We start from the raw sequence: 22,699 nt of genomic DNA on the forward strand, positions 1-22,699 counted from the left end.
CGGGATCTTGTTAGAATTTGAGGCAGGGTAAAGAAATTGGGAGGAGACAGCATTAAAAATTGGAAACTTTGGTGTTGGTGCCTTTTTGTTTTTAAATAATTTTCTGCACAGCACCCGGTTGTAATGGGTTCTTAGCTAACAGCAATAATGAAGTTCAAAGGTAGCATATCTCTGTTGATCTAATCTCCATTGTGCGCAAGCATCTGACAGGCTACATTAAGAGACGGAACAGTGACCTGGATGAACATTTATTCAGAAAGGCAAATCTTCAGATCCATTGAACTAGCAGAAAAGATGTTGCAGATGAGGGTATTTGCTTGGATTTTTAGTGATAACCTAAAGAAACAGAAAGCAGATCCTGCATTTTTATTTTTTATTTTTGGCTGGGGACCATTTCATAAGACGGAGGTTTATTTCAGTTGGAAATAGCATATAAAGGGGAAGTGGTAGACACTAGGACACTTGAGTAATGCAAACCCAGACAAAGCAGCTCATTGTTAAGATGGTCTAGAGCATTTCCTACATCAGTCTGGACTCCTGACTATATTTAAGGGGGAAAGGAATGATCACACAATGTATAAGGAACAAGATGAAAAAACCACCAGTCCTCTTGTATAGCTTTAAAACCCACAGACACAAATAACAAGAGATATATCCATTATGTACAAGAGCTACACATTTCAGGAAGAACAGTGCGTATTCCATATGACACTGAGAAGGCTACCTTTTCAAGGAAAGGTAGACATAGGTGAGCTTATATTAGATGCAGTTGAAAGACTTGCTTTCGTGCCATGTGTACAGCAGACATTGTGTTGAAAGGGGACAGATAAGTTAAACATAGGATTCCTTAGCACAGTTTATATGGCCAAACGCTGGCTGGCTGCATGGCTGGGTCAGGTATTCTTGTTTGTTCTTTTGATAAGACCCAGACATGGTCCTGAGGCGATAGACTTGAGGGGTTAGGGGCAAGTTAGCTCGGGAATGTATTCCAATAACAAAGTCAACGGCTGATGCCTTGTCCTTAGGATCACTGGTCACAGAGAGCCTGTCATTAAAAAAGTCCTTGTATACTTTGTTTGTAACCTCTTTATTGAGTCTCGAACGCTGAGGCTCAAAGTCTGGAGACAGCACAGTGGATCTCATATTTCGAACCGTTAAGCTACTGTATGAGGGAAGCCTAGCAGCTGAGCAGTTTCTGGTAGCCTCCTCATAAGACGGAGGATTCCCAGGATTCCTCTGGTCCACAAGCCGAAACACTTCATCTGCTGACATGAAACGAGACCTCGGTTGACCCCGTGAAGGTTCTGGGCTGTGGTCATCAGCACAAGTTGCGTGGACTATGCGGCAGGAAAGATGTCTCTCTTTCTTGGAGTCCTTCTTGAAACTGTCCCTCTGAAAGCCACCTATACCGCAGCTTTGAGTTTTCGCTAGCACCTTCTTGCGGGTTGCCACAGAAAACGACATGGAATGCCTCTTGAGCTCTCTGATGGAGGTGGTGTCACTTCCGCTGGAAGCCTTGGTAGAAAAAGACTGCGGCCGAGTTAAGGCGTTTTTCTTGGCGATGGAAGGCGATGTCAGTGGTGAGCTGGTGAAGACAGAACAGTCAGAGACTGGAGAAGCACTGTCTAGCGAACTGCCAGAGGATGTTCTGGGCAATGAATTGTTTGACAATTCCGACAGCAGACTAGTTTTTATTGTCAGGTTGGATGGCTTCTTGTTCCTATAGAGGCCTGCAAGACGACGTTCTCCTGCCATTTCCTCTCTCAGGCCTTGGCACTTCAACCGCAGTTCCTCCTGCCGAATGACACTCTCCTCACTTCTGGCTAACTTCTGGCTTCTCATACAGCTTCCGTGGCAGCCCTTAGAAGAGAGCATGTCTGGCTCAGAGAACCTCCTATCCAGGTTGCTTATGGATTTTTTAAACCGGGTCACAGGAGAAGAGACAGGTAGAGTCTGGGCTACTGGCTCTCGAGAGTACAGCTCTGTACTGCTGCACCTGTGTTCTGTCCCGCTGGCTTGTGGTAGATCGTTGGCCTGGAGTTCACTGGAATTGCATTCTTCCTCAAAATCTGTGCTGTCATAGGCAGAATCATGTTGGCGTCTAGCAGACAACGTATCTGGAGGAGAGGAAGCAAATGTGAGCAAACTGGGGCAGGTCCAGACTTTATAAATTAGCGAATTACCATTAGAAGCAACAAAAATGTATATATTGCATATAAATAGCAATGGGGCGGGTGGGCTAAAACCTTCCAGACACAGTAGAAAGACAAATCTGGTTCTGCAATATGAAAGCCTATAATTTAAGGGTAGCCAAAGTGGTACCTTCCAGATGTTGATGGACTACAATTCTCATCATCCCCGACTATTGGCTATGTTGGTTGGGTCTGATGGTAGTGAGAGACAAACAACAACTGGAGGGCAGGGTACCCCTGAAATTTTTCTACTTCTAAAAGTGTCATGGACAAATGCCCACATTCCACAATATTTAGACCAATATTTTTGAATTTACCAAAAATTGTAGTGTGCAATCCTACCAACTTAGGGAACTGGTGACTTTTATTTTTCATGTTTTTACCAAAATGCACATGGTTTCTCTCCCCTCAATGCTCTGTCTAATATCTCCGATGATTAAAAATACTATATAAACATATGCAGTATTTTTTTTAATCTTCAGAAATGGGAGGTGCTTCATCCTGGTTTCTCACATTCTAAATGCCAGAGAAATTCTATTGACGTTTCTGAGGTAAAACACAACTGCCTGCTATTAGGTCAACATACAGCCATCCTGAGATGCCATAGGGACACAGGAAACTGGCTCATACAGAGTCAGAATGCTAGCCCAGCTATCTCAATGTCATCAACACTGAGAGGCAGCAACTTTCCAGGGTTCTAGACAGAGAACATCCATAGTTGCACCTGGAGATACTGGGAACTGAGCCTGGGATCTTCTGCATGTGAAGTAGATACCTCATTTTGACCCTTCTCAAACTGCATAAAAAGGAAGTGAGAACCAAAGACATTGACATTCCACATTTACCCAAGGTTTTTTCATATGTCCATTGATCCTGCAAAGCACCACTCAAGGCTGTACCTCCAGTTGAAGCTTCACGGGGCTTAATGAGGTCTTTTTGCCTACTCCTGTAGGAGAGCAACTTTAGTGGTAGGTTAATAGGATTAGACTCCCATATGAGCTTGTCAGAGGAAGGACCCGAGGTCAGTGGGAGAGCATTTGGTTTGCATGCAGAAGGGGCCCCAGACTCTACCCCCAGGTAGGGCTGGAAGAGACCCCTGACAGAACCCTGAAGAACCACTGTCACTGAGCTCAATGGACCACTGGTCTGACTAAACAAAAGGCAGCTTCCTATGTTCCTTTTGAGATACATCTGCTTAACAGTTGGACAGGATCCAGCATTGTGGTTTGTTGGCTATCACTAACCACTTCCTCAGCAGTTTAGAACATGTCTAAATAAACCAACAATGAACAATTATATCAAGCGGTGTGGCACTTTCAACGAAATCCTGGCACATTCAAGAGAAAACATTTCTCTGAATCGTGATTACCCAAATTGCTAAAGAAGCCGGATGCAAATATAGACTATTATTAGTACCTGGCCTGTCCAGGGAATCATCAGGAGAGATGCTGAACAGTGAAGAGATTTCTTCCCCAAATATATCAAAGCAGTTATCAATGAGAAATTCCACCAGTGTCTTCACCTGTGCAAATCAAAGAAGGATATTTGTTAATCAGGCATTCGTCTCAGCCAAAAGTTATTTGTATAGTTCTTCATATTTAAGAATTCTGGAAGGGAAATTCACAGGACATATATGGTGTAGTCCTGCAGATGGGATGGAAAGGAAATGCATGGCAAACCTGCCTTGCTCTCCCCACCTGTTTTGGCTCAGGGCATTTGCCCATCACCATCGAAGCCTGCTGGAGATGCTTGGGAGAAGCCTGGAGTCAGGTGGCAGGGTATAAATAATTATTATTACTCTGTAGGAGTGAGCTCTATAGTTTAACTATGCGCTACATGAAGCTAGGGTAGACAATGGGGAAGTAGCTGGACTATTGGTCCGATTCGCCATAAGTCAGCTTCCTATGTTTCAGTGTGTGTCATAGCAATGGCCTTTACTTTGGAAAATAAATAGCAAAAGACGAAAAGTGAACATGACGGGAACAGGAAGCAAAAGTAAGCCAACCTTATCTGTTAGCTTTTTCTGGGCTTCAAGTGGTAGGCTTTGGTCACGAACTGGAGTCAGCATGTTTGGCCCAACACAGATGGCAAGGTTGCTGGAATCCATTTTGTTGACATCTGAGCTTTTGCTGATGTGGTGAAGCACGCAGAGCAAATGCTTGAGCAGAAGAAGGTTGGGTCTCGGGAGTTTGCTTGCAACCCTAAAGAAATGAACATATGAGAGGAAAAAGTCATCCTCAGAAACTTCTGCTTTTTAAAAACCATCAGATTCACCAGTATGAGTGATACTTCCGCTCAAATGTGGAAATGCTCACTTAAAGTGGTCTCTCAAAATTCCCATTCAAAAGTCCCCAGACTGCAGCTTTGCATGGTCGAAACTGGCTAACCACAAACTCCTGACCAGGCCCCAAACAGTGTAATTCCGATGTAAAACTATGGAGTTAAAAAAGCACCTAATTTGATATTTGTAACAATAATAAGCATGGTATGCACATTTTTTAAACAAACAAACAAACAAACAAACAAACAAACAAACAAACAAACAAATATTGACATTTATTCCATGTAAGTCAGTTCTTAGCTATCACAGAGGGTTGGCTATTCTCCCTACAGGATTGAAAAGGTGACTGAAAATATGGTCACGGTTCATCCAGGGTTGAGCACATTTTACTCCTACTGACTTCAATGTGGCTTAAAAGTTCTCAGTATTTGAATGTATTTGTTTGTGGCATACCATTACTCACTCACTGTTTATTTTAGTAAAATGGTAACTGGATTGTAAGCTTTCAGTACTTGTTATAACCGGATCCTAATCATGCTTACTCAGCAGTAAATCCTACTGAATTCAGTGGAGCTTGCTTGAAAGTAACTGCACTTAGGACTACAATTTATGATGTTCCAAATTTGTGTGAGCTTTGTTTTTGCTGCGATAGTTGCTATTTTAAAGTGTGCAAAAACGCTTATGAAAAATACTGTACATTTCACTCTTTTGCCTCCGTCCTGCACCAAGCTGCAGTCAGTGAAGGGCTTCTTCACTGCTTCATCCTTGCCATTCAGGGATCACATTGAGATCACAGGGATCACATAGAGATGACATGTTTCACATTATCATTCAGATCTGGTGATGTGATCACTGTGACAGGATGATACCTTCATGATGCCATGTAGCCATTCAGATTTGGCTGATAACTTCATGAGGCAAACAAAGTCCTCATTCTGAATTGTAGGAAAGAGTAAATACAACCCCATTGCCTAGGCCAGAGGTTTTTTTTGAGTTGGCTCCCTTGACCAACTACATTTTTTCTGCAGCACTCCTGTGGGGCTCAAGGGCCCAGTTATGCCACCTCTTGCCTGCAGAGCTGGCAGCCTCACACCCTTTTTCAAATACCCTCCCTTGTGGAGTATTCCCTCAGCTTCCTCTCCCCTCTCATTGGGAGTCGTTTGGGCAACCGCAGCTGCCACCCCGGTCTCTGAGCTGCCCCCCCTGCCCCAAAGAGAGGCACCTCCTCACACTGCCCCACAGGGGCCTGGGAAGCTCCCCCTGGCCAGCTCCAGAAGCACCAATTGCCTGCGGAGCTTGTAGCCAGAGCTGTTGTAACAAACAGCTGTGCAAGCCCTTGGGAGAGGGGCATCAGAGGAAGGAGGGATGGAAAGAGGGACAGAGGCCAGTGTTGCCTGCAGCACCCCTGGCCATCATTCAAGGCACTCCAGGGTTCCATGGCACACTGGTTGAAAAACCACTGGCCTAGGCAACTGAGACAACATTTTCTGTCTTGACATACCAATTGCCTTGGCAGTGGGAATACATAACCTTCTACCACATTTGCCCCCTTAGGACCACTTTCACACCCTTTTGAACTAGAGAAGAAAAATTATGGAAAGCAAGGTCATAGTTTGGAAGAGAAAACCCTCAAACCTTCCCTTGTTGTTGACTGCACAAATTGTAGTTTCACCATATATAGGTTTATTCTTAAGTAAGTTCCCACTAAGTTTACATGCTTGCAAGCCTTAGGATGCAATCTGACCCATACTTATTGGAGAATAAACCCAACATCAGAGAGACTTATTTCTGAGCAAACATAGGTACTTAGAATCACTCTTAGGCTGCTTGGTGGTAGAAGACTTCCGGGTTAGTGCCCCCGGTAATGGCTGAATTCCGCTGATCGGGAGGAATTTGCTTCGTGGAAATTAGGGTCTGGCCGCCACGGCGAAGGCGGGGACCCACAAAAAATCACAGGCGGGAGAAGCTTGTGAAATTGGGATTCGGCTGGCACCTTTTGCGCCTCCCCTACTCGCAGGGAAACCCGGTTTCGATGAAACAAGGGAATGAAAGAGAGGGTATTGAGATGGCATGATGTGTGTTTTTTGAATTGCTTTTGCTCTTGTTTTGTTTAATGTGCTAATGTTGTGTTGTGTATTGTTTATATATTGTACTGTATTGTTTTTTCTTTCTTTTGCTTTTTCTTTTTTTCTTTTCTTTTCTCCTTTTTGTAAGGTTTAAAAGTAATAAATATTTTTTTTTTAAAAAAGAATCACTCTTAGGCTGCATTCCTAAGCATGATTACCATTGATATCGATCAGTTTCACAAATAAGCATGTTCAGGTGTACTTTCAATAAGAATCATGAGGGATCATGGAGGTGGTCTTAAAAGCCACCTAAATGATTCCTTAAACCATTATCAGATTCCTTAAACCATTACCAGAATAAATATGAGCTGAGATAAAAGCTGTTTAGGATCAGGATCCCACTGCATTGCAAGGCACAGCAATAAGAGACTTTCTGAAGGAGGATCAGCTTACTCTTTCATTGCTTCAGTCCTTTTATGGTGGGTCATCTTCTCCAGTGCCATCATCCACTCATCATAAAGCTCAGAGAGCAGCAGTTTATGGGGAATGTTTCGAAGGAAATCCTGCAAGATAATGAGCCTCATTTTAGCAAGGAGGAAACATTTTTGCTATAGTGTAACAGTAAGTATTGGTGCCTTTTCCAAGAGTTGGGGTAATGAAACAAATTGTTACAGCAAGAAACCAAGCAAATATACCTTTAAAACCACTGCTAACAGATGAACCGGTTTATCTTCAAAATCAACTTTCCCTCCAAAGTTTAACTCTTCTTTCAGCTCCTTGCGGGCCTTTTCGTTGGCAGCTTTCCGGAATATTCCTTCCGTTAAAGGCCCTTCCAAGAAGAGCATTGTAAGGATATCCTATGTACACAAAAGAACAAGAACAAAAGAAAGGCTGTTTGTCATCTCATTAGGAACAGCCGCAGAGAACCCAACACAGTCATTGTAACACACCTGTTTACCTGGAATATGTATATGCTTTGCTTACCTGTATTGGCTTGGGCAGCATATCATCTTCACTGCAGACAATCGACAATGGCTGATCAAACAGAGGAGGCTTCAGGTCAGATTCCAGATTCCCCAGAGTCTCTGATCCAGTGGCGGTTCTTCTCAGCATAAATGGCCAAGATATTACTTTCTTTCTCTTCTTATTACTATCTGTTGGAGAGAAGAAAAAGGAACAAGAAAAATGAGTAACATTAGATACATGGGTGAATGACATATTACTGCTAAATTGTATGAAGAGACGTAAAATGCCCATGGAATAAAGAGAAGCCATGAAGTATAGGCGATTAATGGTGCAATCCTATGTGTGCCTGTTCAGAGGTGAGCCCCATTAGATTCAATGGGCCTGACTCCCAGCTAAGTGAGTATATGATGTGCAACCTAAAACGTAAAACGAACAGACAAGGAGAAAGAGGGCACAAGCTCATAGAGCTTTATGAGGGGAATAGAGGCCTCCTAGCAACTTTCAGTACCCTTAAAGTGGTATAACAGTGCTTTAAATGTACAGTGCAGATGCAGCATAACTAAGGTGGAAGATTTAGTCTGTAGCCACTTTGCTTTGGCTTTACAATGGCCTTCCAGCCAAACTCGTTGCCTACTATTAGAAACCTCAGTTCTGTGCAGGGCTGCCACCAGGGGGCAATTTAGAAAGCTGATGCTTATTGTAATCCCAGTCTTAAACGTGGGGGTGTGCCAGGCTGCTGCTGTTCCATGGCACAGAATGGCCCCAGCAGGAAGAAACAAAGTACAGTGGTACCTCAGGTTACATACATTTCAGGTTACATACACTTCAGGTTACAGACTCCGCTAACCCAGAAATAGTGCTTCAGGTTAAGAACTTTGCTTCAGGATGAGTACAGAAATCATGCTATGGCGGCGCAGTGGCAGCAGGAGGCCCGATTAGCTAAAGTGGTGCTTCAGGTTAAGAACAGTTTCAGGTTAAGTACGGACCTCCGGAACGAATTAAGTACTTAACCTGAGGTACCACTGTATAACCTCTGAAAAGACAGATCCTACTATCTGCTGCTACTGCACAGTGGAGCAAAGTAAATGTTTCAGCACTTGATTGCACTTGTATAGTAAAATTAAGGAGCATAGTTATGGCATGGCAGAATGACTCATTTTCATGCTTATCAGAGGGCATCATTTCCTTGTTAAAACGCACCAGTCAGATGACACAGTCCATCTTCAGTGTCACATGGCATGAACAAGTGGCATTTCTTGATGTCAGCCTGGAATAAACAATAAGCAGCAAGAAAGAAAGTCACTTAAATGGTTTATTTTGTTAGCATATCCACGTAGCTCACTGCCATAATATATCTGTGCAATGTCTCTTCCCCCAAATGGAAAGCAAACTTCCTTCAAGTTATCTCACAACTTCTGCCTGGCACTTGGCAGGGGATAAGCAAGCAGTCAATTTTGGCAACAGTTGGGCTGGAAGTTACATGGACTGGCATGCGCAATCCCAGCATGCTAGGTTCCCTGGCGGAGCTCTTACCAATTTTTATAGAAAACAATAATAGAGTGAACTATAGGATGAGTTGGGCACAAGTTGCTTTCTCAGATACCTTTCTCCCCTATCACCACCCCCCTCAGCTTTTGTAACTGAGCAACTGAGTTTCGAAAACAGCTTGCAATTTGGCATGGGGGTTATTGGCTCACAGAAAAAGTCAACAATCCCAGAGGGAGTAGTGCAAGCTTCTTCTGTGAACCTAAGCAGGTCTTTGGATCCTAGCCATAGACCCAAGTAAGGCTCTAACTGCACATCATAGGACAGTGTCTCATTGAAATTGATGGGGCTTTAAAGTGAAATATGTTTAGGCTTCGGTATTATGGTCATACAGGCTTCAGCTTTACTTCAGCTTTACAAAACATCTTTACTTTAGAAAAGTCTCATGTCCTTTTCAGGTCTTTTTCCTCCTACAACTACAACTACATGGGGGGTGGGAATGGGAGAATAGGGCCTTGGTGGCTGCTGCCTAGTCTTTGCTGGCCCTGTCCCCTTCCATTCAGACATTACAGGGACAAGGTCTGAAGCAGGGAACCTGCTGTACAAATGTATTTATTTTATTTTTAAAACTTAGCAGCTGGTGTACCCCCTCAAAAGATGTGCAAGAGAATCAAGCAATAGACTCAAACTTGTCTACAATATACTTGCATTAAAAAACCCCAAGCCATTAAATAATCCATCTATAAAAGCACCATCAGCCCATAGAACATGAACAAATTGTAATGACAAAATGCAAAAAGCCATGGAAACAAAAATCAAGCAAAAGCAAAAAATCAAGCCTGGGTGAAATTTTTATTGAAAGCTGTGAAGTGCCGCCACTGATCTTGTCTGAGAGCGAAAGGGGTTTCCAGAGTGTGTGGAGAATGCCTTTTGTCAAGTAACCACATACCAGATTTGTGGCAGACGTGGCACCATCAGGAACAGGAAGGCATTCCCACCTGACCTTCATGCCCAGGCAATGTAGATATGAGATAAGGCATTTCATCAAATATCTTGGTCCCTAGCCATATCAGGCTGTATATATAAGAACAAGCACCGTGAACTTGGCTTGGTTTGATCAGCGTTCTAATTCATACTGTGAACCCACAGTCGTACAGCGGGCACCTTGCTACCTCATACAGCGGGCGCCCAGTGTGTGAATGGGGCCCTGCTCCTCCCTTTACACAACTGTAATTGGGTGAGAAGGCGAGAGTGTCTGAAAAGAGCTATTTTTTCATTTCAGTGGGATGTACATCCATATCAGTTAAGCATGTCACCCTAATTCACTCTAGAACAGACCACGTAGAGCTGCTTGCAAGGTATCAGACTGCGGACTGTAACTCAAGGCTCATGACTGAATTTTGGCAAACACGATTTTAATGCGATAAGCATGAAGGCACAAGCTAAGGGGTTCATGGCAACTCTGGGTATTTAAAAAGACAACAATAATGGCAATAGCAATAATAGCAGTGCTTCTGTTCTGACTTCAATTAAGCATAGCAAAACCTTCACTGACTGTGATTTCATAGTGGCAGAGCTGTGTAGTACAGTCCTGAGCAGCTTTGCTCAGAATAAGTCCCACTAAGTTCAATGGGGCATATGTACTTCCTAGGGAGCATGCTTAGGATTGTAGCCTGTAACGTAAAGACTCAGCAAATAATTTGAAGCTGGTGTTTACCTCAGACTGGCATGCAATCAAAGTCTCCATATCACTCTCATTTATGGTTTTGGGCTGCAAATCAAAACAAAGGCAGGATATCGTGAAAATCCCATTCAGTTATGCGTAATAACATACTATAGTCTTCAGAGAGTAGATTAGTTGAAGAGGCAATAAATACTCACTGTATTGCAGCTGCTTAGCACCTTCATCAGGATTTTGGTTAAGGAAGCTTTAACGATGTTTGCTACTTTGAGTCCTTTCGTTTGCCTGTTTAGAATGAGGAGGCAAATATTAACAATATTTTATTCCCCCCTTCTGCAAACTCAGGCTCAATACAGACAACAACCGTGAGCTGAAAGTGATTTGAGAGAGAGGCTGTGACATGCACACACATTAGTTTTCTCTCCCTGTCACCTCTGGTTTCTGAGAGTGTTTGACACAGTACAAAATCTGCAAAGTCTATTTTACCCAAGCTAAAAGTGGACTGAGTGTGCACACCACAAGTGGTAAGCTCTCTCTCAAACTGCCTTCAATCCTCTGAAAAGGCTTTGATTAGCCTCAAGCATCAGATGTGAACTAAAAGATGCTCTCACATACAAAGATTCTCTCGACAACCTGACATAAAAGCATCATTACACTAGTGAAAACAACAACTCTTGAATCCACTCCATTCAAGCACTATGTACAGCATGCTGTAAAATATGTAACAATGTGAAAAGATATAGAAGTAAGCTATGTGAATGCAGACAGTTGTAATCAGATGGATTACATCTGTCAATGTACAAATACCCCTAACCTGCTTGATATTGGTGCTAAGTTCCATGTACAATGCTAAACATCAAAAAGCCCCCATCAGCTGTACTGAGGTACAGTTAAGTTGGGCAGTGGGTGCCTTGCCCTAAACATTTCTCTTAACAAAAATCCCAGCGAGCTACTTACAGTGAACTTTTAACAGACATTCATCTTCTAGGCTCTCCAGAGAATGGTATCCGGACAGAGTTCTTTCAACTCGAGTGAACTGCAGACAGAAAGGGAACCAGCATGACGCTCTCCTCCTCCTCAGACTAATTTGCCAGAGAGAGATGCGGAGACACACACAGAGAGCCCTTCCGCACCACGTGTGCTGCATGCAAAATGAGTTGTGGTGGAAAGGGGGGCAGGTGGAAAGTCACAAACGTAAGAGGCACAGGAAGGAGCATCATGGCTCAAAGGCAGAAGTCAGAGCTCCCCGGCAGATGCTCGCCAGTCCCCTTGGCTTCCTCTTTCCTTTTAGGGCAGCTGCAGTCTGGCTGTGTGTTTGGGTGTTTTGTTTTTTCCTACTTGAATTAAAAAAAAACCCCAGTATTGTTACAGACGGAAAGGCAATGGAACAGATGAAGTGCCTCACAGGTAAGCTTTCCACCTTACGACAGGAATCAGGTGGGATGTGTGAAGAAAAAGAAGTGGTCTTGTGTAGGCTGGCTTGAGGCCTTTTAAAGGGCATTCTGCAGTTTTAGGCACGAGAATCCTTCTCAGAGACCTTTCTTTCACCGCGTGCCCGACTCTTAGGACGTCAAATCTGACCTCAAATTAATAAACCACATCTTTTTTAAAAGTTCCAAATCAAGGCAAGTAGGTCAGGGTCTGAGCCTTTACAATGGAGTTGGATAGAGCATATGGGGAGGAAAATTGAGGGAGGAGGGTCAAAAAGCAGAAAGTTATCTATTAGTTATACACATTTGTGCCTCAGATACTTCTATTAAGTTTGCTGACACTCCCATATGTATTGTACTTGGCGGGAAAAAAATCAAATGAAATATCCATTAAAAAAAGCAATGGACGAAATGGTTAAGTACATGCATTTCCCAGAATGCTGCTTTCCCTCAACAAGGCCAGCACCGTCTTCGGAGGGAAGCATTGCAGATTTGGATACCTAGGGATGTATATGACTAACCCTTCTCTGGAGCAGCCAACATCCCAGGTGACTTTGCAGATTAAAAAGGGAGAGTTAAATTAAGCCTTGGCCCTTATGCAGCCTCACAAAATGCCACACAACTCCACAAAGCCAGGAGACCAGCTGCAATACCCCCTCAACAAGAAATGGTGGCAGGCAGGCAGCGCCAGGTGGGGGAGGAACAATAGTCAGTAGTGGGGAAGCTGCTTTTGGAAGGAACAATGGGGTTTATTACAGCTGGCGGAGTGAGCACACGCTCTCTGTGAAACAGCAGGTGCTGCCAAAACGGGTTTCATGCCTCATGGGAGCAGATCCTGGCAGGCCAAGAGGAACCAAGGCTGCAGTCCTTAAGCACATTTACTAAGGAGGGATTGACACTGCATTTTGTGGGGTTGCCAAACAAAACCCCCTCAGGATCACATTATAAATGGAGAGCCTGGCGTAACCCATTTTCAGACTGTTTTCACTACAGTGGAAACCACTCTAAATTATTCCACCTTCCCTGTTCCCTGTTCACTTCTTTAAGTTTTATCATGATTGACTATCATGATAAAACTTAAAGAAGGCTCTAGTCTACAGCAGGAGTGGGAAACCTCAGGCCAGGGGTCAAATGGAGCCCTTCAGCGCTCTCCAGCAGGCCCTTGGAACTCACCACAGGCCATGTCTCTTCTTGGCTCTGCTTCACAACTTTTATGTGTGTTTCTGCTGGGCTGGCATGTGTCCTTGAACTCTGATAATGCCTTTGGCTTGTCTGGGTGGACTGTAGAGAGGAGTGTCTGTGTAGGAACTAGCCTACTATACAAAGGTAAAATTTACGCTTGTTGCTCTGCACACTTTCGCCTCTGGCCCTGCCTACCTCTGGCATGTGGCCCTTGCGAGTTCACCTGGAATGGAATGTGGCCCTCTGGCGGAAAAAGGTTCCTCACCCAGCTCTGCAGTGACGGCTCTAGATGTGGCATGCAAGAAGGGAAAATGGAACAGGAAGCTTGAGGTGAGGTGGGATGAGCAGTTCTTAGTCACACATTTTAGCACCTTTCTCTCCCCATCTGACAGGGCAGCTCACAACCGAAGGAGTTAGGAGGGAGTTGGCAGCCAATCGCCAGGCTTAGTTGCCAGCACTGAAGCCGTTTCTTCTCAACTCACAGATAAGTCACACATTGCTGTTAGTGTGTGACATTATTAGCGATTTAGAATCTATAGCTTTGAACATGGGAAAAAATAAACTTGACCAGTTAAAACATGCATCAGGTGACCTGTTTTATCTCTGCAGTGCAGCTTGACTTCAGGCTCATTGCAAAGGAAGATCCAAGCTGATCCAAGCAGTGTTTGGTATCATGACTGATCAGCCGGTCACTGATGACCTCAAGTCCCAACCAGAAACTCCAGGCCAATCAAATCCCAGCAGGCCTTGAAGTCACCACCAATCAGCTGCTGACGTCAAGCCCCATTTTCAGCAGGGATTGGATCTACTTGGGATCAAGCCCAGCAGGTCTTATACTGGGTGCCAACTTTAATAGGCACTGAATATGAGCCCTGCTTGCCAAGCAACAAATAAGAGTGCATTTTAAGGTGACCAGTTCTTGGCAACTGTGTCTTTACCTACATTACCTGATGGGATATAAAATGGAAATGGCTTGGGGAAAACTGTCTCGTGGTGGTCTAAATTAGGACTCCTGTCCTAGCCCAATTTGGCATGTGGGCCAGAGAATCCACACCGCTGAATTATGAGGTGGGGGTGGGAGCTCAAAAATATAAAGAATGAAACAGAGTGAACTGAAGGCATACCACTAATCTTATTTTTCCACTGCCATCAATATTTCCACAAACAAAAATACCAGAAAATTATCCCCCTCCAAAAGCTATCAAATCCGCTTAGAAAGCATGAAATTGCTTAGTACTGTAGAATGTTCACAAACTTCTTGCAAACTAGTTTCCAGAAGTCTTGAATGCATAAAATGCATTGACAGGTCTTTAATTCCGGGACATCTTATTAAAGTCGTTACTTATGCCTTGCTGAAAAAGTGGAAATTTTATTACCCCCCCACAAAGAGGACCAACTGAGGACAAAGATGTGCATAGAACCTTTGTATGATAATTTCTATGTCTGGATGCAAATTTAGCAATAATATTTATTTATTGAGAGCATTTGTACCATACTCTTCAGCCTCAAAAGGCTCCCAGAGTGGCTTACCATCTAAAAAGTCCCCATGCACACAAGAACGGATAATGAGGGAAGGGGGGGGAATTAAACTCAGGCACCATCTGGCACAGTTGAGGGGGTAGGAGATGCCTGATGGAGTTGGGCTTTCAGCAAAGCTGAGACATTTTTTAAAATACATTGAATTTTCCATAAGGCTCACCATCGCCATCTAGTGTGACATTGTATATTACATTTAAAACACACTTAAAACATTTTAATTGGATCTGTACAGCTGAGTCCCATAATAGCAGACCTGTCTTACTGCTCAGTCTGACGTACAGCTGCCAATTGTTGACAGACAGCCTCAAGCCTACTGCTTCGCATTCTTAGACTTTAATAACTCTAATAACTGGATCCGGTCTAGGGAGCCCTTTTCACTGAGAACTTTCCATGTAAAACAGTACATATGGCCACCCATATCTTGTGCTGAATTATTTATGCATAAATATCTTCTGCAATAACAAATAGTCTGTTCCTGTTACTGTGGCCAGGTTCGCACACAATGTTAAACCATACTTTAAAGCAGACTTTGGGTTTGCAAGGTTTACTGTACTTTCTTTGTTACTAGAACTTCACAGTCTGCCCACTGGAGTCAGGTGTCAAAAACATACTTTCAGAATTAATTGAGAATTAATCAGTTCTGAGCGCAGGAATACATTTTGAATCCCGGAACTGAGCTGTTACAATTTACAAAATTTACAAATTTTAATGAAAACTTAGCAAAAGAATAATAAAATAAAACCAGCAATTAAAAACTAAATAAATTAAAACGGCATTTTAAAATACATGCTGAATTTCATGTCAGGGTAGGCTTGGCTACACAAAAAAGTTTTTAGCAGGCACCAAACACAGTGAAGTTCCAAACGTTTCCCTCTTCCCCCAGCATAAGAAAAAGACCATACATTTGGTAAATTAAAAAGTGGTTTACTTACAAACTCTCCAAAGGTTGCACAGTAAAACTTGGTTTAGTTACCAAGTGGGGAAAGTTGCTAAATTATTGGTAGAGGAACTCAAAAGTGGCTTGTGAGAGACATGCTGTTTTAGCTGGGGCAGCTAGTTCAAAACCTCTTCACACACTCAGCTTCTCAGGTAGACTGAAGGGGAACAATAGGCTTGATTACTTATTTCATCCCAAGGTAAGCCAAGCCTGGCAGGACAGCTTACTCTATCGTATTAACCCCTTCATGTCTTAATTAGACTTAAACATGTTGGTTATATGAGGCTGGTTGTCCCACAGTTTCCTGAGCAATGCTATCAGATTAGTGTGCTTGCAATCTGCAACTTCAGACACACTTTTAAACTGCAATCCTAACCCCACTTACCCTGAGAGTAAGCCCCATTGAATTCAACAGGGCTTACTTCTGCACAGGCATGCACTGTTTGTCAATGTTATGAAAGAGGAAAACTTGCAAACATAAATTGTCGGCAGAGAAAGTTTATTTTGAAGCCAGGGCAGCTAAGAGGTTCATGGGAATCAGAAAATAAGGAACCAAACTGCTACGTCCCCCCCTTTTTTTCCTCCCCTCAAGGAGCAGCATCTGTTTTCCTTCTTTTGTGAAACCCCAAATGGGAAAATCCCAACCATGGCAAACATTTGTCTGTTTCAATAGAGCTTTCAGCTGACGTGAGGCACCCCTGATGACCGTTGCAAATGGGAGTTGCATGGCAGCAAATGGCTGACAAATCTGTGCTTGTTTCAGTGTCATGCTAATGAGAAAACAGCAGAGCTTACTACAGAGCTGAGTGGACAAAAGGATGCTACTCAGCGATTGACACTTTAACCTCCCCCCCCCCCGCCCTATAATCTAGTAAAACAACCCAGGTTCTGCGCTGGTGCCTCTGAATGTTCATATATAGAATGTATTCCAGCTTTGCCAGAGCTGGCAGCATAACCGTCTCCTGGGAAACAATAGCAACATTGACCAAATAAAAAGGGAGCAGTTACGTAAGCCCATGGACAGGCTGGTCGTCCTATTTGTCTTTCTCCACTTCTCCCTCCTGTAATATTTTGGATTGCAAAGAGCAGATTTATAGGACCATCTCTATTGCTTTCATTATGCTTAGCTTGTTCTCTCTCTCTCTCTCTCTCTCTCTCTCTCTCTCTCTCTCTCTCACACACACACACACACATTTTTGCAAAATGTGAAATAGGGATGGATAAACCTGTCAATTTCAGTTTCTCTGTGTTTTTTCATTTTTCCTGTCTTCAGTTCAGTTCTGCACAGTTCCACACCACTTTGCAAATCTTTTTTTTTCCAAAAGTCCTCATGAAAATCCATCAATGTTTCAGTGCAGATTTCTCCTAATAAATACATTTTTGTATGCAGTTTTGTCTAATATAGACATTTTTGCAAAACAATTTCCTGTAGTATAATGCATTTTGTATGTTCTTTTCACTAATAGATGTGCTTCACTTTACACTACTTATGCATTTTAGTACACATTACTTGGTTGGAGAGCTGCACTGCATGATTCAGAGCAGTTTTGAAGGATGGCCGTGCGCTGGCTGACGTATTGTTTTGAAAAAATGTTAATTTGGTAGCTTCACCTTTATATAATAGCTGAATTTCTCCTCCACAACCTACTCTGAAATGAATAGTATACATGGACTAACTCACATGGTGTAGGCTGATTGTATACATTGTTTTCAGCAGCAAAACTGAATAATACACATATGTCAGGCTATCTCCATACAATAAATACACCAAACAAACAAACAAAACTAGAGCGAGTCTGTCAGATACATCTGGTGACTGAGTGGTGGCGAAGCCTAGACAGACCTGGCTTCTGATAAGCCTGTGTTCCAGGCCGACCACTCCATAGTTTCTCATTGGTTAGAACTGCTGCCCATCTGAAGGAGAATTACATGAAAATGATGGTATATCACACCAGTAAAATTGGCAAAAATGTATAAAACAGAACAAGAGAACTGTTGGAGGTGTAAAGAAGGGGAAGGTACATTTTATCATATGTGGTGGCATTGCAAGATTATCAAAACATTTTGGGAAATGATATACAATGAACTGAAAAGAATGTTTAAAATAACAGTTGTTGAAAAACCAGAAGCTTTTTTGTTAGGTATTTTAGGACAAGAGCTGCCAAAAGAAAAATGGACGTTATTTATGTATGCTACAACAGCAGCAAGAATTCTAATAGCACAAAATTGGAAGACTGGAGAAGTACCATCTAAAGAACAATGGCAAGAAAAATGGATGAACTATGCAGAGTTAGCAAAGTTAACGGACAAACTGTGAGAAAAGGACAACAGGGACTTTGAAAAAGAATGGGAACCTTTTACAAGATATTTGCAGAAACACCAAAAAAAAATGGACTCATTGGCAGGATTTAAATAAACATTTACAATTTCATTTACATAAAACAAGGAATATAACACTGTGATAACATAGTATTGTACATAAACAGCAGAACGTATCATTTGATGTAATAAACCAGAAATGGAAGCTGAGGAAAGTCAACGGGGGGGGGGGGAATGAAAAACAAATGTTTAGTATTGATATTGAATATTTGTTTTGAAAATGGAAAATCAATAAAATCTTTTTTAAAAAAAGAACTGCGGCCCATTTATGGCAGGGGTGGGGAACCATTTTTGTCTGGTGGGCTGGATCAAACAGTGGCCATTCCTCTACAGGCTACTTTTGGCAGGTGGAGGGGTCTCCCCATCTATCCATCACCTGGCATCCTACAATGTGAGGTGGATCTAAGGTGGCTAGACAGCAGCCGAGCTTGCCTTTGGTGCTGAATTTAAACAGTGTCTGGTGCAAGCCCCATTGCAAAGGAACAACTTGGAACGTGAATCTGAGCTGTGCATTTGCAATTGTTCCTAGGCAGTGGGGCTTAGCATTTGGTGCTGTTCAACTTCAGCACCAAAGGCAAGTCCTGCTGTTTTTGGCAAGGATTGGCTCCAGTTGGGAGCTCAGAATGGGAGCTTCTGAGTGAAACCAGTTCCAGCAGGGTTTGCTGCTACAATTAACTTCACACTGCATTTACCTTAAGTAAGCCAACATGCCAGGGTTGTCATACACTATTTAACTATGTCCCTCCACTGCCCACCCACCTGCAAAATGGGTATAAGCAACACTAGGTTCTCTTGGGTTTTAGAAGGGCTAGAAACCTCTTCATATTATTATGATTATTTTTAAAATCAGCTGGAGTACCTGACACCTTTTTTAACAACTTTTCTTTGAACTCCAATCAATTTTAATGAAAGTTCTAGCTCTCATGGCTGTATTAATGTTGAGAAGACACTGAAGCAATGTAGACAGCTTCTCCTAAAGGCTTTGCAACCAAAGCAGTTTCAAAGGGACAATTTAGAATCCCCAGAGAAGTGAGAAAGTGGGGCATATTCACTTCACTGAGCCCCTTCTCACCTTCTATTCCTTGTTCTCAGTATTCTACGAGTTACAGGAGTCCTCTGCAATTTATTACCAAAAGAAAACTGCTTTGGAAAACATACTGCCAATTGTGAAATTATCCCCAGTCTGTACAAAGTACAGTAAATTGATAAAGTTTGCAGAATGCATTCAGCTTGCAGAAACAGTGTTTCATGAAGGGCTGGTTCTGTTATTGGGCAGAATGTGGTAGTTACTTCAGACAACAGATAATATTGCGGGGTTGGGGTGGAGTGAGGCGCAAACAGTAGCCACACCAGTCATTCCTTCTAAGTCCAGTCAGCCAGTCCCCTCGGAAGGAGGACAGAGCTGTCCTAAGCTAGTCTGCAGTCTTCATGTGTGATGAGGATCACTGCATCATCACCAATGCTGAAATTAGATTCAAATGCCACTCCAGGCAATTTCTGTATAGGGATTTTGAGGGGCACCATCTTCTCCTCTGGTTTATTCAACTATTCTGGTTGCCAAGCCTTTAGTAGAAATGGTCTATAGGACTTCACCTTGTAGCAAACTATGTGGAGCCAGCCTCGGTTTTGAAATCATGTTTAAATACACAAATTGAGAATTTTGGCTCAAGGAATCTTTGTAGGGGCCACATACAAAAACTGTGGCCAATACACTTCTCTCAGCTGTTTGAACCAAAGGAGTTTGACCCTGAGGAAAAAATGTTTCTGAATGGACTGCAGAGACTGGAATGCTACTTACTTAAGATGGTAGGGTGGCGACATTTCAACACAGAGCTAAGTATCCAAATCAATATTGGATAGTGATGTGTTGTGTTAGCAGTTTATATCCCATGCTCCTCCCTGTATAAGTCATGCATATTTTTAACAGAGAAAATGTAGAACAAAATGTTCTGAAGTACAACGTGATAACCATTCATCAAAATCATGCTTCCAAATGAGAAAACTAATCTTCCAAGTAGATTGTGATCTTTGTATTGTGTTGTTGCCATTAGCAACCTGCTACTGCTCTTTTACTGTTTTAAACAGGCTAGTTTGTACTGCTACCAGTATTTTAAAATTGAATGACTTTTGAATTAACTTGAAAGTTTAGTTTTCTTCCCATGATATATATCATACTATGCGGCAAGTAAGAACCCGCAGTTTGGGGATATGGAATATTCCACAATAAAATGTTTATACCCCTTAATTGCCTTTCATTGATCCAGATTTCCTTCACTCTCTAATAATTCTTGAAGTCAATAATGCTTCCCCATGCTAGTTTATCAAAGTCCTTCTATTCACATACCTACAATCTAGAACAGCCTTTGCAAATCCAGTGACTTCCATATGTTTTGAAATACAAGTCCCATCAACCCTAGCCAGCTGGCTGGTGCTGATGGGAATTGTAATCCAAAACATCTAGAGGGCGGCAGGTTAGTAAACACTGATCTTCTAATAGACAGAATTAGGCAAAATATACTTTGGCCACCTCATGAGAAGAGAAGATTCCCTGATGTTGGGAAAGATGGAGGGCACAAAGAGAAGGGGACGACAGAGGATGAGATGGTTGGACAGTGTTCTGGAAGCTACAGACATGAGTTTGACCAAACTGCGGGAGGCAGTAGAAGACCGGAGTGCCTGGCGTGCTCTGGTCCATGGGGTAATGAAGAGTCGGACACGACTAAACAACTAAACAACAACAAAGATATTGTTCAAGATGCAAAACACCTGAGAAAGGTACATGTATATTGAGAATCCAGTTCATACTGTTCTTCAACCAATGAAATCCTTGAAAAATATTAGGATGAGCTGGAATACAGAACAAACTTAAAACAGGCTAAGGCAGGTATGCAGGTGATGGAGGAACCTGTGGTTCACATAGTTTGTCAGCTAGAAGAGTTCACACATTCAAGAGCTGCAAGTCATCGAGCATTGTGGGCAGAAGTTATGCATCTATAGATAGCTTTTAGGGATGGGGGGGGGATTATTCACACTTCCTGAAGCAATTTATAACCCAAGCACACAAAACACACATACCATCAGTAGGAGCCTATATGTGCACCGGCCATACTGCTGGGCAATAATCACTTGGTATCAGTCTGAAGAAAGCCAATAGCTTTACCTGCAAGGGGCTCCCTTTAGACTGATGCTGACTGCACTTCAGCTAGGTTTTGTGTGCATGAGTGAAGCTAGGATTTTTGTTAGAGGGAGGAGCAGGCTTTTGTTAGGGGGGCAGAACCTCAGATTTTTATTGATTTAGGGAGGCAGCTGCCCTCTGCGCCCCATTGTGTGTGTGTGTCTGGCATGTGCGCCCTTGTCTAAATGATGGGGCTGGCCAGGTATATTCTAGAGAGTTCCTTCACAAGTTTGGTACCCACAGATGCTGTGGGCATAGACCCAAGTCCACAGACAGAACTTTCACATCACCATTCCACACATTCAACTGCAAGTCGTCAAGAAATGTACCCCCCCAACCAGTTCATGAATTATCAAAACAATCTCACAAGAGGAATAAAACATTTGCCACTTGGATCATTCTTCCTGCTGTACATGCATGTATAAGGCCTTTGAGGAAGTGAAACACCCAGATCCTACACTGAAAGTGATGCAACATAAAGATAATTCCCCTTCATGAAGTTATTCAGCTCAGTTATTAAAGCTGAGAGGCAAACACTAGTGTTCGTGAGCTTAATAGCATTGGGAATGGTGCCTTACAACTTCTCAAGTTGTTGCAAACTTTGTCTGACCTCACAGGATTGCATAAGTGGCGAGACTTCTTTTGAAAACGGGCAGGCGAAAGAGTGGCAATATAAAGTGCAGATTCTCCAGATCTTGAAAAACAAATGTGATGGGGTTTCAAGCTCACCTGTATGTTTCTCCTTTACCTTATTCAATTAACCAAATAACATGATTGTGTGTGCACACATTCACATGTGTGTATGCACATATATGCTTTCTGACAAAGGATAATGACACAGCCTATTATGTTATTTAGAGCCATTTCCCCTGATATGCTTTCCCTGTTTCTTAAATATTGACTGGGTTTGTGTAACCACAGCACAAAAACATTTGCTTGTTCAAAAACAGTTTCCAGTCGTATGTTTCCTTTTAAAGAGGAATCTTGGCTTCACCTTTCCTTTCATTTATCAGATGAATAAATGAAATTGAGATCATTCCCTGTGAGAAAGACAGCTTACGAACTGAGCCTTATTTGGTCTCATCTTGAAACTTCCCATAATAAGGACCTTTTGCTTGGTGATCCGGAACCTTAAGTAGCATTTGGGAGATCCTTTTCTTCTAAATAAGATAAAACATCACTTAAAAGGTGACTTACGTGCCAGTTCCAGTTTTCATCTTAGAACTCGCATGGTTTTGTGACCATGACGTTACATTTATTTGAACCCGTTGAATCTGTGTATGCCCTAGCTGCAACATTACAGTATCATTCAAAGCAGAGAATGGCAGTTGACAAGGGTAGGCAAATCAGTTCTGGAGGCAGGGAATACCTCTGCTGTCCAGCTAT

At 42.6% G+C, this 22,699-nt stretch overlaps 1 protein-coding gene across 3 annotated transcripts; it reads right to left on the minus strand.

Annotated features, from left to right (window-relative positions):
- Nucleotides 1–359: 359 nt before the first annotated feature.
- On the minus strand, nucleotides 360–16,682 carry TAGAP (T cell activation RhoGTPase activating protein). 3 transcript variants are annotated; one of them, XM_083606339.1, is made up of 12 exons: nucleotides 16,555–16,682; nucleotides 15,755–15,916; nucleotides 11,629–11,707; nucleotides 10,872–10,956; nucleotides 10,708–10,761; nucleotides 8,706–8,772; nucleotides 7,524–7,693; nucleotides 7,235–7,396; nucleotides 6,993–7,102; nucleotides 4,198–4,393; nucleotides 3,609–3,714; nucleotides 360–2,117 (listed from the first exon to the last, which is right to left on the minus strand). In XM_083606339.1, the coding sequence occupies exons 3-12, from the start codon at nucleotides 11,646–11,648 to the stop codon at nucleotides 832–834; spliced, it is 2,256 nt and encodes a 751-aa protein (XP_083462465.1). In that variant the 5' UTR covers nucleotides 11,649–11,707; nucleotides 15,755–15,916; nucleotides 16,555–16,682; the 3' UTR covers nucleotides 360–831. The 3 variants fall into 3 exon arrangements, with proteins under 3 accessions (XP_083462465.1, XP_083462464.1, XP_083462463.1); XM_083606338.1 differs by having other exon boundaries at nucleotides 13,549–16,682; XM_083606337.1 differs by lacking the exon at nucleotides 16,555–16,682 and having other exon boundaries at nucleotides 13,655–15,917.
- Between the last annotated feature and the right edge of the window lie 6,017 nt (nucleotides 16,683–22,699).

The sequence above is a fragment of the Podarcis filfolensis genome, assembly GCF_964270895.1.
Source record: "Podarcis filfolensis genome assembly, chromosome: 3".
NCBI lineage: Eukaryota > Metazoa > Chordata > Lepidosauria > Squamata > Lacertidae > Podarcis > Podarcis filfolensis.